General features: G+C 41.4%; 1 protein-coding gene across 3 annotated transcripts in view; it reads left to right on the top strand.

Annotated features, from left to right (window-relative positions):
• LOC139764294 (uncharacterized) overlaps window positions 1-14589 on the top strand; it is a 99207-nt gene that overhangs the window by 31974 nt on the left and 52644 nt on the right. For all 3 annotated transcript variants that reach the window (XR_011716342.1, XR_011716341.1, XM_071690781.1), the window contains exon 5: window positions 11912-12052. Coding sequence is in view for 1 of the 3 variants with exons in the window: in XM_071690781.1 (XP_071546882.1) it covers window positions 11912-12052 (141 nt within the window). In the remaining 2 variants the exon portion in view is untranslated. The remainder of the gene's footprint in view (window positions 1-11911; window positions 12053-14589) is intronic.

The raw sequence follows: 14589 nt of genomic DNA, 5'->3' as shown, positions 1-14589 counted from the left end.
TTTCCACATCCAGGCCCTACAGACCTTTCCATGGTTTAACCCAGACGCTTCACATGCCCTGGTTCAGTCCATTGACAGCACGTCGACCCCGGTATACCACATCGTTCCAATTCACTCTATTCCTTGCACACCTTTCACCCTCCTGTATGTTCAGGCCCTGATTGCTCAAAATCCTTTTCACTCCATCCTGCCACCTCCAGTTTGGTCTCCCACTTCTCCTTGTACCCTCCACTCTGACACATATATCCTCTTTGTCAATCTTTCCTCGCTCATTCTCTTCAAGTGTTCAAAACATTTGAACACACCCTCTTCTGCTCTCTCCACCACACTCTTTTTATTACCACACATCTCTCTTACCCTTTCATTACTTACTCGATCAAACCATTTCACACCACATATTGTCCTCAAACTTTTCATTTCCTTCAAATCCACCCTTCTCCTCACAGCCCGAGCTATAGCCCATGCCTCGCAACCATATAACATTATTGGAACCACTATTCCTTCAAACATACCCATTTTTGCTCTCTGAGATAACATTCTAGCCTTCCACACATTCTTCAACGCTCCCAGAACCTTCGCCCCCTCCCCCACCCTGTGACTCACTCCCGCTTTCATGGTTCCATCCGCTGCTAGGTCCACTACCAGATATCTAAAGCACTTCACTTCCCCCATTTTTTCTCCATTCGAACTTACCTCCCAATTAATTGTCCCTCAACCCTACTGAACCTAATAATTAACCTTGCTCTCATTCACATTTACCCTTAACTTTCTCCTTTCACACACGTTACTAAACTCAGTCACCATCTTCTGCAGTTTCTCACCTGAATCAGCCACCAATGCTAAATAAACAACAACAGAATCACTCCCCATGCCCTCTCATCCACAACAGACAGCATACTTGCCCAGTCTCCGAAACTCGTGCATTCACCTCCCTAACCACCCCATCCGCACCCCTGCTGCAAACCAACATTCACTGGGAGCCACTCACTTTCCTCTCTTCCTACTCATACACATGCTGTACATCCTTGGTAAAAACTTTTCACTGCTTCTAGCAACTTACCTCCCACACCATATACTCTTCAAACCTTCCATAATGCATCTCTATCAGCCTTATCATATGCCTTCTCCAGGTCCATAAATGCTGCATACAAATCCATTTGTTTTTCTAAGTATTTCTCACATACTTTCTTCAAAGCAAACACCTGATCCACACATCCTCTGCCACTCCTGAAACCACACTGCTCTTCCCCAAATCTCATGCTCTGTATATGCCTTTACCCTCTCAATTAATACCCTCCCATATAATTTCCCAGGAATACTCAACAAACTTTTATTTTATTTTTCATTTTACTTTGTCGCTGTCTCCTGCGTTAACAAGGTAGCGCAAGGAGAATGGCCCAACCCACCCACATACACATGTATATACATATAAGTCCATACACAGCACATATACATATCTATACATCTCAACATATCCCTGGGGATAGGGGAGAAAGAATACTTCCCACGTATTCCCTGCGTGTCGTAGAAGGCGACTAAAAGGGAAGGGAGCGGGGGGCTGGAAATCCTCCCCTCTCATTTTTTTTTAATTTTCCAAAAGAAGGAACAGAGAAGGGGGCCAGGTGAGGATATTTCCTCAAAGGCCCAGTCCTCTGTTCTTAACGCTACCTCGCTAATGCGGGAAATGGCGAATAGTACGAAAGAAAAGAAAAAAAAACATCTCAACATATACATATATATACACACAGACATATACACATGTCCATGATTCATACGTCTGCCCTTATTCATTCCTGTCGCCATCCCGCCACATATGAAATGAAAACCTCCTCCTCTCACATGTGCATGAGGTATTGCTAGGAAAAGACAACAAAGGCCACATTCGTTGACACTCAGTCTCTAGCTGTCATGTATAATGCACCGAAACCACAGCTCCCTTTCCACATCCAGGCCCCACAAAACTTTCCATGGTTTACTGCAGACACTTCACATGCCCTGGTTCAATCCATTGACAGCACGTCAACCCGGTTATACCATATCGTTCCAATTCACTCTATTCCTTGCACGCCTTTCACCCTCCTGCATGTTCAGGTCCCGATCACTCAAAATCTTTTTCACTCCATCTTTCCACCTCCAATTTTGTCTCCCACTTCTCCTTGTTCCCTCCACCTCTGACACATATATCCTCTTTGTCAATCTTTCCTCACTCATTCTCTCTCTCCATGTGACCAAACCATTTCAAAACACTCTCTTCTGCTCTCTCAACCACACTCTTTTTAATACCACACATCTCTCTTACCCTTTCATTACTTACTCGATCAAACCACCTCACACCACATATTGTCCTCAAACATCTCATTTCCAGCACATCCACCCTCCTTTGCACAACTCTATCTATAGCCCATGCCTCACAACCATTTAACATTGTTGGAACCACTATTCCTTCAAACATACCCATGTTTGCTGTCCGAGATAATGTTCTCGACTTCCACACATTTTTCAACGTTCCCAGAACTTTCACCCCCTCCCCCACCCTATGATTCACTTCCGCTTCCATGGTTCCATCCGCTCCCAAATCCACTCCCAGATATGTAAAACACTTCACATCCTCCAGTTTTTCTCCATTCAAACTTACCTCTCAATTGACTTGCCCCTCAACCCTACTGTACCTAATAACCTTGCTCTTATTCACATTTACTCTCAGCTTTCTTCTTTCACACACTTTGCCAAACTCATCACCAGCTTCTGCAGTTTCTCACCCGAATCAGCCGCTAGCGCTGTATCATCAGCAAACAACAACTGACTCACTTCCCAAGCTCTCTCATCCACAACAGACTGCATACTTGCCCCTCTTTCTAAAACTCTTGCATTCACCTCCCTAACAAATTAAACAACTATGGAGACATCACGCACCACTGCCGCAGACCAGCATTCACTGAGAACCAATCACTTTCCTCTCTTCCTGCTCATACACATGCCTTACATCCTCGATAAAAACTTTTTACTGCTTCTAACCTCCCGCACCATATACTCTTAATACCTTCCACAGAGCATCTCTATCAACTCTGTCATATGCCTTCTCCTGATCCATAGATGCTACATACAAATCTATTTGTTTTTCGAAGTATTTCTCACATACGTTCTTCAAAGCAGACACCTGATCCACACATCCTCTACCTTTTCTGAAACCACACTGCTTTTCCCCAATCTGATGCTTTGTACAAGCCTTGACCCTCTCAATCAATACCCTCTCATATAATTTCTCAGGAATACTCAAACTTATACCTCTGTAATTTGAACACTTTTATCCCCTTTGCCTTTGTATAATGGCACTATGCATACATTCCGCCAATCCTTAGGCACTTCACCATGAACCATCCATACATTGAATATCCTTACCAACCAGTCAGTAACACAGTCACTCTCTTTTTCTAATAAATTCCACAGCAATACCATCCAAACCTACCGCCTTGCCAGCTTTCATCTTCCACAAAGTGTTCACTACCTCTTCTCTGTTTACTAAACCGTTCTCCCTGATACAGTTTAGATACAAGACAGATGCTCTGGCAGACATACCATCAAAGTATTTATTCTAATTGGGCCTGAAACTCAAAGCCTTAATATAAATGCTGCTCTCTCTCCTGTGCAAACAATGTTCATACCTGTATCCTTCATTATAACTGTTAATTAAGAACTGATAAGAAATAATAGAGCAAATCCAGCCTGATTTATACAAAGACAATGGCTGTGTGTGTTTACCTATAGCTTCCAAGAGAGAGAGAGTAAATCTACATTCCAACAATTTAGCTCCAGCTCCCAAAAATGATTGTACCAACATAACAAGCACTTCTTCATACAGAAGCTGATGATTGAAATTTTTACCATACTTTCATGATGATTCTTATTATAATGTTGGTGACAGAATAAAAGAGCATAGTACACTTCAGAAGACTTACTTAATTCCTCAGATTTATATGAGAAAAAACATAAAGGTATATATAAAAGATACAAAGGCAAAGAGGATAAGAGTGAGTGCTCAAATTACAGAGGTATAAGTTTGTTGAGTATTCCTGGTAAATTATATGGGAGGGTATTGATTGAGAGGGTGAAGGCATGTACAGAGCATCAGATTGGGGAAGAGCAGTGTGGTTTCAGAAGTGGTAGAGGATGTGTGGATCAGGTGTTTGCTTTGAAGAATATATGTGAGAAATACTTAGAAAAGCAAATGGATTTGTATGTAGCATTTATGGATCTGGAGAAGGCATATGATAGAGTTGATAGAGATGCTCTGTGGAAGGTATTAAGAATATATGGTGTGGGAGGAAAGTTGTTAGAAGCAGTGAAAAGTTTTTATCGAGGATGTAAGGCATGTGTACGTGTAGGAAGAGAGGAAAGTGATTGGTTCTCAGTGAATGTAGGTTTGCGGCAGGGGTGTGTGATGTCTCCATGGTTGTTTAATTTGTTTATGGATGGGGTTGTTAGGGAGGTAAATGCAAGAGTTTTGGAAAGAGGGGCAAGTATGAAGTCTGTTGGGGATGAGAGAGCTTGGGAAGTGAGTCAGTTGTTGTTCGCTGATGATACAGCGCTGGTGGCTGATTCATGTCAGAAACTGCAGAAGCTGGTGACTGAGTTTGGTAAAGTGTGTGGAAGAAGAAAGTTAAGAGTAAATGTGAATAAGAGCAAGGTTATTAGGTACAGTGGGGTTGAGGGTCAAGTCAATTGGGAGGTGAGTTTGAATGGAGAAAAACTGGAGGAAGTGAAGTGTTTTAGATATCTGGGAGTGGATCTGGCAGCGGATGGAACCATGGAAGCGGAAGTGGATCATAGGGTGAGGGAGGGGGCGAAACTTCTGGGGGCCTTGAAGAATGTGTGGAAGTCGAGAACATTATCTCGGAAAGCAAAAATGGGTATGTTTGAAGGAATAGTGGTTCCAACAATGTTGTATGGTTGTGAGGCGTGGGCTATGGATAGAGTTGTGCGCAGGAGGATGGATGTGCTGGAAATGAGATGTTTGAGGGCAATGTGTGGTGTGAGGTGGTTTGATCGAGTGAGTAACGTAAGGGTAAGAGAGATGTGTGGAAATAAAAAGAGCGTGGTTGAGAGAGCAGAAGAGGGTGTTTTGAAGTGGTTTGGGCACATGGAGAGAATGAGTGAGGAAAGATTGACCAAGAGGATATATGTGTCGGAGGTGGAGGGAAGGAGGAGAAGAGGGAGACCAAATTGGAGGTGGAAAGATGGAGTGAAAAAGATTTTGTGTGATCGGGGCCTGAACATGCAGGAGGGTGAAAGGAGGGCAAGGAATAGAGTGAATTGGAGCGATGTGGTATACCAGGGGTTGACGTGCTGTCAGTGGATTGAATCAAGGCATGTGAAGCGTCTGGGGTAAACCATGGAAAGCTGTGTAGGTATGTATATTTGCGTGTGTGGACGTATGTATATACATGTGTATGGGGGGGAGGTTGGGCCATTTCTTTCGTCTGTTTCCTTGCGCTACCTCGCAAACGCGGGAGACAGCGACAAAGTATAATAATAATAATAATAAAAGAAAGGAAATACTTAACATCCCCCCCCCCCCCATCAAAAGGGCATGAATCATCCCTCAGGTTCTCATGACTAACAGGCATGTGGGACAGTGCAGCTGCTGCAATATTATCGTTCCCTCTTACATGCTCTATAACTATATCATAATCACGTAACATAAGTCTTTAAGGGATTACCCAATGAAATTATCATTCTTCATATTGTACAAAAACACAAGAGGATTATGATCCATGAAAACTAAAATGGGTTTTTCTAACCCTCATAAATAAATGTCAAAGTTTTGTAAACTCATAAACAGAGCTATAGTTTCCTTCTCAACAGTTTAATAATTTCTCTGGTAAGGAAGAAACTTGTTAGAAGAATTACATAATTATTGATCAGTGCTTTGCTTCTCCAGCATCAACACTCCATCAGCACTAATATCCACATATAACGTAAACTTTTTTTTTATGATCTAAAATACATAAAATTGGAGCACTTATTACCATTTGTTTTATCTTAGCAAAAGCAGCATTACAGTTTTCATCCCATGCATATTTTACTTTCGTTGATAACACCCTTCTTAATGGTAATGCAACAGAGGAAAATTTTATACAAAACCTTCAATAATAACCACTCAATCCAAGGAATTTTAATAACTATTTTCCATTTGAAGGAATGGGATATGTTTATATACTTTCAGCTTATGCATCAACCATTTGTACCTATCCTTATCCCACAGTATAACCTAAATACACAACATGAGCTTTCACAAATTCACTTTACTTACGTTTACAGTAAGATTTGCCTTGTCTAACCTTTCCACCTATCCAAATCAATGAAATGTGCTCATCCTACTCTCTAGAATACAACGCAATATCATCAATTTATACAGAACAATTCTCACAGCACGCAACACTTCATGTACTAACCTCTGAAAGTAACTTCCAGTGTTCTTCATGCCAAATGGTAATGCTTTATATTTGTATAACACATCCATAGTTACAAATGCTGAGAAGGCTTTTGCCCTCTCAGTCATGCCTACTTGCCAATATCCTTTCAACAAGTTGACCTTACTTACAAACCTTGCATCTCCCACTTGATCAATGCAGTTGTTGACTCTGGGAACGGGAAATAAATCAGTTTTGGTTGCATTATTGACCTTCCTATAGTCTGTGCAAAATTTATAAGGATCATCAGGTTTAGGAACTTACAAGCATGGTGAGCTCCAAGGGCTATTACTTAATTATATCAAATCATGCTCGAGTATCTTATCTACGTACTTTTTCATTATATATCTTCTCTTTGGACCCACTTGATAAGAACATTGCTTAATTGAACAAATATTTTCTACTTATACCTCATGAATTACAACTCTCTTTCTTCTAGGAACATCAGGAAATGATGATTTATACCCATTCATGACTTCCACAGTTTCATGTCTTTGTTCAGTATCCAGCTGTTTGAGCATACTTTCTGACTTCTCAATTTCTCAGAATTTTTCAAAATAATTTCATCTTCACATCTACTTAGCTAAACATCATCTGGACCATCAAACTTTTTATCCTCAACCTTTACACATCCACAACTTGCTTCTTCCTTTACTATGCTACCTTTCCTTTCAAATTCCAGTTTTCTCTCAAAATAAGGCTTCATTAAATTAACATGACATAGCTGGTTCTTCTTGTGCCTTTCAGGAATGTTTACAATATAGTTCAAATCTCCTACTTTTTTCTACTTTCCACAGACCACTTCACCTTGCTTTGAAAGGTTTACCTTGCACCAGCAATAACACAAACAATACACACCTTGGATTTTAAAAGGTAAAAATTCAAGCTGCCCATTTCAGTGAATAGGTCATTCAAATATAGCTTGTCTTCACCAAATTCTGCGTTTTCAGCAGACTGGTAATATGGTAGTGATTATAATTGATTCATCCACTCATTAGTATGAATGTAGTATAGTAAACCCTCATCGTGATGGACTAATAGGGGGGAAGGGGTGTCCGTTAATGCCGAAAGTCCATTGAATTGAATGTGACCTATTTCTGTGCCACATTGAATGTGACCTATTTCTGTGCCACATCTAAGTTCACATGCTTTCTTTTAACTCCTCCATCACTGTAGGGTTTAGTGTGTGGTGCTATAGTAGGACATTGGGCACCCAGTAGCGTGGGAACACTCGCCAGGCAGTTGGTAGCAGGAGTCAGACTGAGATAGAGATGTTGCCACCCCTCTCCTGTGGAAGGATACTTCTTTTAGATAAAGTGAGGACAAACTACCTGCTTACTTGTTGCAGAGTAGGATTCAAGCCTACACGGGAAAATCCTAGGTTATTGCAAGACTACTCACCTTCTTCAGGAGATGGGGCACACCCAAGGAAATTGCCTTGGATAGGGAAACCCGTCTAGACTGTGAGGAGATGGAAGCTTTCTACAAAGAATGGGGAATTATTGCCCACATCTCCTCAGCCCACTTCCTCCAGTCCAATGGATGTGACGAAGCAGCAGTAAAGGCAGGTAAACAGGTGTTGAGGGGCAACACGGATGTTGGAGATAGCATGCACAACAGCAAAGAAACTCAGGCTATGCTCCAATATCTCAACACTCCCCTAAGAGAGGGGGATAAGTCATCCGTACAGCTGGCAGCAGGAAGACAGTTGCGAGGTGGTGTCTCAGGGCCCTGGTAAAATTATCTGATAAACTGGCACTGGAGAAATTCTCTGCGAAACAGGATGCGGGCCATAGCAAAGAGTTAGGCTCATGTGCAGGGTGGCCTAATAGGTGATGCCGCTATGCTTCCCCAGCTGTTCGTGAGCACCCCTGTCTGCATGCAGGACATCTTTTCGAAGGTGTTGGATGGTCAGGTGTGGTAGTGGAGATGAAGCCCCATAGACAGCATTCATTGAAGCTGGACAGCAGTGGCTGCCTGTTTTTGCAAAACCAGTCACTTACGCCAATCCCACGACAACCATGTCAAGGGGATTACCCACCAGTAGCAGCTTCGACCCCAGTTGTTGCAACACCCAGCCTCAGGTGGCAGCACCCTCACCGTGTGAGACACCACCCTGCATACTTGCAAGATTATGTTTGTGGTGGCTCCTGCAAAGAGTGAACTCACCAAGATTATGTTTGTGGTGGCTCCTGCGAAGAGTGAACTCACTAATTTGTTTTGTCGATTTTGTTCTGCTTGCATGTAAAGGAAGTATATTGCGCTGAGCTGTGATTTGTGTGTATATTTACCTTATGTCATGTTGAATTTTAATTTCCTTCTCTTTCTTTCATGTTTTTGTTTTTGTTGTAACAAAATGTTGCATTTAGTTACCATAATCGTGTGAGGAGGTGTAGGGTTTAGTGTGTGGTATGATAGTTGGGCATTGGGCACCCGGCAGTGTGGGAACACTCTCCAGGCTGTTGGAGACAGGAGTCAGACTGAGATAGAGGTGATACTTCCCCCTCCTGTGAAAGGATTCATCTTTATGAAAAAGTGGAAACAGATTACCTGCTTTCATTGCACTGCTTACAGTCACTTGATGCCGTTTTGAATTATAAGGATTGCAAAATTATTTAATGAAAAAAAGGCACTATTCTGAAATGACAGAAACACTCTGTATACAGCTTGACTGCACGATAGCTTGAGACAGACTGAGACCAAGACAAAGTGAGTCCACTCCGCGCTACCAAAAACAAGTACAATATGAAATACGTATGCTGTGGTGTTTGAGATTTTTTAATCTTTTTAATTGTGAGAGGGGTCAGGGAGAATGGTTTGGTAAACAGAGAAGAGGTAATGAAAGCCTTGAAGAAGATGAAAGCTGGCAAGGCAGCAGGTTTGGATTGTATTGAAGTGGAATTTATTAAAAAAGGAAGTGACTGTGTTGTTGATTGGTTGGTAAGGATATTTGTTGCATGTATGGATCATGGTGAAGTGCCTAAGGATTCACGAAATGCATGCATAGTGCCTTGTACAAAGGCAAAAGGAATAAAGATGAGTATTCAAATTTCAGAGGCATAAGTTTGTTGAGTATCCCTGGGAAATTATATGGGAGGGTATTGATTGAGAGGGTAAAGGCATGTACAGAGCATCAGATTGGGGAAAAGCAGTGTGGTGTCAGAAGTGGTAAAGGATGTGTGGCTCAGGTGTATGCTTTGAAGAATGCATGTGAGAGATACTTTGAAAAACAGATGGATTTGTATGTAGCATTTATGGATATGAAGAAGGCAAATGATAGAGTTGATAGAGATGCTTTATCCTGAGGCACTTCACCATGATCCATACATACTTTGAATATCCTTACCAACTAATTAACAACACAGTCACCCCCTTTCTTAATAGATTCAACTGCAATACCATCCAATCCCCCACCTTGCTGGATTTCATCTTCCTCAAAGCTTTCACCACCTCTCCTCCTTTAACTAAACCATTTTCCCTGACCCTTTCACTTCACACACCACCCCAACCAAAACACCCTTCATCTGCCACTCTATCATCAAACACATTCAACAGACCTTCAAAATACTTACCCCATCTTCTCTTTTCATCACTACCTGTTATCACTTCCCGTCTTATCCCCTTCATCGATGTTCCCATTTGTTCTCTTGTCTTACTCACACTATTAACATCCTTCCGGAGCATCATTTTATTCTCCCTAAAGTTTAATGATACTCTCTCACCCAACTCTCATTTGCCCTCTTTTTCAACCCTTGCATCTTCCTCTTGACCTCCTGCCACTTTCTTTTATACATCTCCCATTCATTTGCACCCCTTTCTTGTGAGTATTGTCCAAACACCTTTCTTCTCTCTTTTACTAACAACTTTACTTCTTCATCCCACCACTCACTACCCTCTCTAATCTTTTACTAATGACTTTACTTCTTCATCCCACCACTCACTACCCTTTCTAATCAGCCCATCTCCCACCTTTCTCATGCCACATGCATCTTTTGCACATGTCATAACTGCTTCCCTAAATACATTCTATTCCTCACTTACTTCCCTGACATCATTTGCTCTCACCTTTTGCCATTCTACACTCGATCTCTCCTCACACAAGTCACCTCTCCAAGCTCACTTACTCTCACCAACTATCTCTTCTTTTTTGAAAACCTCTACAGATCTTCACCTTCGCCTCCACAAGATAGTGATCAGCCATCTCACCAGCTGCCCCTCTCAGCACATTTACATCCAAAAGTCTCACTTTTCCATGCCTATCAATTAACACATAATGTAATAATGCTCTTTGACCATCTTTTCTACTCACATACATATACTTATGTATATCTCTCTTTTTAAACCAGGTATTCCCAATCACTAGTGTTTTTTCAGCACACAAATCCACAAGTTCTTCACCATTTCCATTCACAACACTGAATACTCCATGTACACCAGTTATACCTTCAACTGCCTCATTACTAACCTTTGCACTTAAATCACCCATCACTAATACCCAGTCTTGTGCACCAAAACTGCTGATACACTCACTCATCTGCTCCCAAAACACTTGCCTCTCATGATCTTTTTTCTCATGACCAGATGCATAGGCACCAATAATCACCCATCTTTCTCCATCCACTTTCATTTTTACCCTCATCAATCTAGAATTTTCTTTCTTACACTCTATAACATGCTCCCACAACTGCTTCAAGTTTAGTGCTACTCCTTCCTTAGCTCTTGTCCTTCTACTAACCCTTGACTTTACTCCCAAGACTTTTCCAAACCATTCTTCCCCTCTACCCTTGAGCTTCATTTCACTCAAAGCCAGATCATCCAGGTTTCTTTCCTCAAACATACTACCCATTTTCTCCTTCTCATCTTGGTTCTTATTTCATCGTTATATTTTTTATCTATATCGTTTTGTGGTCATATGTATGGATGTTCATAAGTTGCATAGGTCGTAAGTAGGGGAGAGCTTGTATGCTAAAACAATGAAGCCAGGAGGCTTGAGCAATGTTTTCACCAAAACTTGAGTGATGTTTTCCAGGTTTTTGAGTAGACAGTACTATTTTATAAATACATTCCTCCAGAAGAGAGAAATAACAGCGAGGTGGAAGCCACTTCGTTGCGACTAGATGCAGGATAACCAACTTGCCACATCTCTTTTTTTTTAGTGAGTCATTTTCATATCACAAACTGAAAGATGAATGACTGTTAAAAGCCATAGTGAGAAGTAACATAAGCATCATGGAGCTAGGTGTAGCATTAGGAGCAGTTTGATGTGTTAGTCTCCTGCACAAGACCTCTGTCAACAAATTCTTTTTGTAAATTTAAAGAATAGTTTTGGATGTGTTTGTACAGATTGCACGATATGTTAGTGGCAGCATCCAGTTGGCCCAAGTCATATCACAGTGGAAACACAAGCCTCTGCTTTGTCAAAATGTATTCAACTTTTACAGGAAATTGTGGACGAAAAGGCAGAAAAGAGAATGAGGTATGATGTCTTCAAATTTGGCATGAATGGATTTCATAAAAAGAAGAAAGAAGATGCCAGAGTTGCATTGGCCATTAAACTGGGAGCCAAACCACCTAAGAACAAGGTAATTGTGGAAAGTGTATTTTTTTGGTGTCTAAATAGTTTCATCATAACTTGAAAATTTGCTTTGTATGGTCTGTAGCTGTCCCATCTTGTTGCTGTAATAGGCATTTGTGCCTTGAACTTGTCATTGCATTATTAAAGAAATAAATGCTGTGTCACAAAGATAGCCATGTGGGAAACATGCCCTCCATGTTGCTGTCCTTTAACATTTTTTTGTATAGAGCTTTTTGGCAAACAACATAAACTTTCCATGGTTTACCCCAGATGCTTCACATGCCCTGGTTCAATCCATTGACAGCATGTCGACCCCAGTATACCACATCGTTCCAATTCACTATTCCTTGCACACCTTTCACCCTCCTTCGTGTTCAGGCCCCAATCGCTCAAAATCGTTTTCACTCCATCTTTCCACCTCCAGTTTGGTCTCCCACTTCTCCTCGTTCCCACCACCTCTGACACATATATCCTCTTTGTCAATCTTTCCTTACTCATTCTCTCCATGTAACCAAACCATTTCAAAACACCCTCTTCTGCTCTCTCAACCACACTCTTTTTATTTCCACTCATCTCTCTTACCCTTTCATTACTTACTCGATCAAACCACCTCACACCACATATTGTCCTCAAACACCTCATTTCCTACACACACACACACACACACACACACACACACACACATATATATATATATATATATATATATATATATATATATATATATATATATATATATATATATATATATTTTTTTTTTTATACTTTGTCGCTGTCTCCCGCGTTTGCGAGGTAGCGCAAGGAAACAGACGAAAGAAATGGCCCAACCCCCCCCATACACATGTATATACATACGTCCACACACGCAAATATACATACCTACACAGCTTTCCATGGTTTACCCCAGACGCTTCACATGCCTTGATTCAATCCACTGACAGCACGTCAACCCCGGTATACCACATCGCTCCAATTCACTCTATTCCTTGCCCTCCTTTCACCCTCCTGCATGTTCAGGCCCCGATCACACAAAATCTTTTTCACTCCATCTTTCCACCTCCAATTTGGTCTCCCTCTTCTCCTCGTTCCCTCCACCTCCGACACATATATCCTCTTGGTCAATCTTTCCTCACTCATTCTCTCCATGTGCCCAAACCACTTCAAAACACCCTCTTCTGCTCTCTCAACCACGCTCTTTTTATTTCCACACATCTCTCTTACCCTTACGTTACTCACTTGATCAAACCACCTCACACCACACATTGTCCTCAAACATCTCATTTCCAGCACATCCATCCTCCTGCGCACAACTCTATCCATAGCCCACGCCTCGCAACCATACAACATTGTTGGAACCACTATTCCTTCAAACATACCCATTTTTGCTTTCCGAGATAATGTTCTCGACTTCCACACATTCTTCAAGGGCCCCAGAATTTTCGCCCCCTCCCCCACCCTATGATCCACTTCCGCTTCCATGGTTCCATCCGCTGCCAGATCCACTCCCAGATATCTAAAACACTTCACTTCCTCCAGTTTTTCTCCATTCAAACTCACCTCCCAATTGACTTGACCCTCAACCCTACTGTACCTAATAACCTTGCTCTTATTCACATTTACTCTTAACTTTCTTCTTCCACACACTTTACCAAACTCAGTCACCAGCTTCTGCAGTTTCTCACATGAATCAGCCACCAACGCTGTATCATCAGCGAACAACAACTGACTCACTTCCCAAGCTCTCTCATCCCCAACAGACTTCATACTTGCCCCTCTTTCCAAAACTCTTGCATTCACCTCCCTAACAACCCCATCCATAAACAAATTAAGCAACCATGGAGATATCACACACCCCTGCCGCAAACCTACATTCACTGAGAACCAATCACTTTCCTCTCTTCCTACACGTACACATGCCTTACATCCTCGATAAAAACTTTTCACTGCTTCTAACAACTTTCCTCCCACACCATATATTCTTAATACCTTCCACAGAGCATCTCTATCAACTCTATCATATGCCTTCTCCAGATCCATAAATGCTACATACAAATCCATTTGCTTTTCTAAGTATTTCTCACATACATTCTTCAAAGCAAACACCTGATCCACACATCCTCTACCACTTCTGAAACCACACTGCTCTTCCCCAGTCTGATGCTCTGTACATGCCTTCACCCTCTCAATCAATACCCTCCCATCAGCGAACAACAACTGACTCACTTCCCAAGCTCTCTCATCCCCAACAGACTTCATACTTGCCCCTCTTTCCAAAACTTTTGCATTCACCTCCCTAACAATATATATATATATATATATATATATATATATATATATATATATATATATATATAGAGTGCTCCTGATATATATATATATATATATATATATATATATATATATATATATATATATATATATATATATATATCTTCATCCCACCACTCACTACCCTTTCTAATCAACCCACCTCCCACTCTTCTCATGCCACAAGCATCTTTTGCGCAATCCATCACTGATTCCCTAAATACATCCCATTCCTCC

This window comes from Panulirus ornatus, chromosome 49 (genome assembly GCF_036320965.1).
Source record: "Panulirus ornatus isolate Po-2019 chromosome 49, ASM3632096v1, whole genome shotgun sequence".
Taxonomy (NCBI): domain Eukaryota; kingdom Metazoa; phylum Arthropoda; class Malacostraca; order Decapoda; family Palinuridae; genus Panulirus; species Panulirus ornatus.
This window is presented reverse-complemented; position numbering and strand designations above follow the sequence as displayed.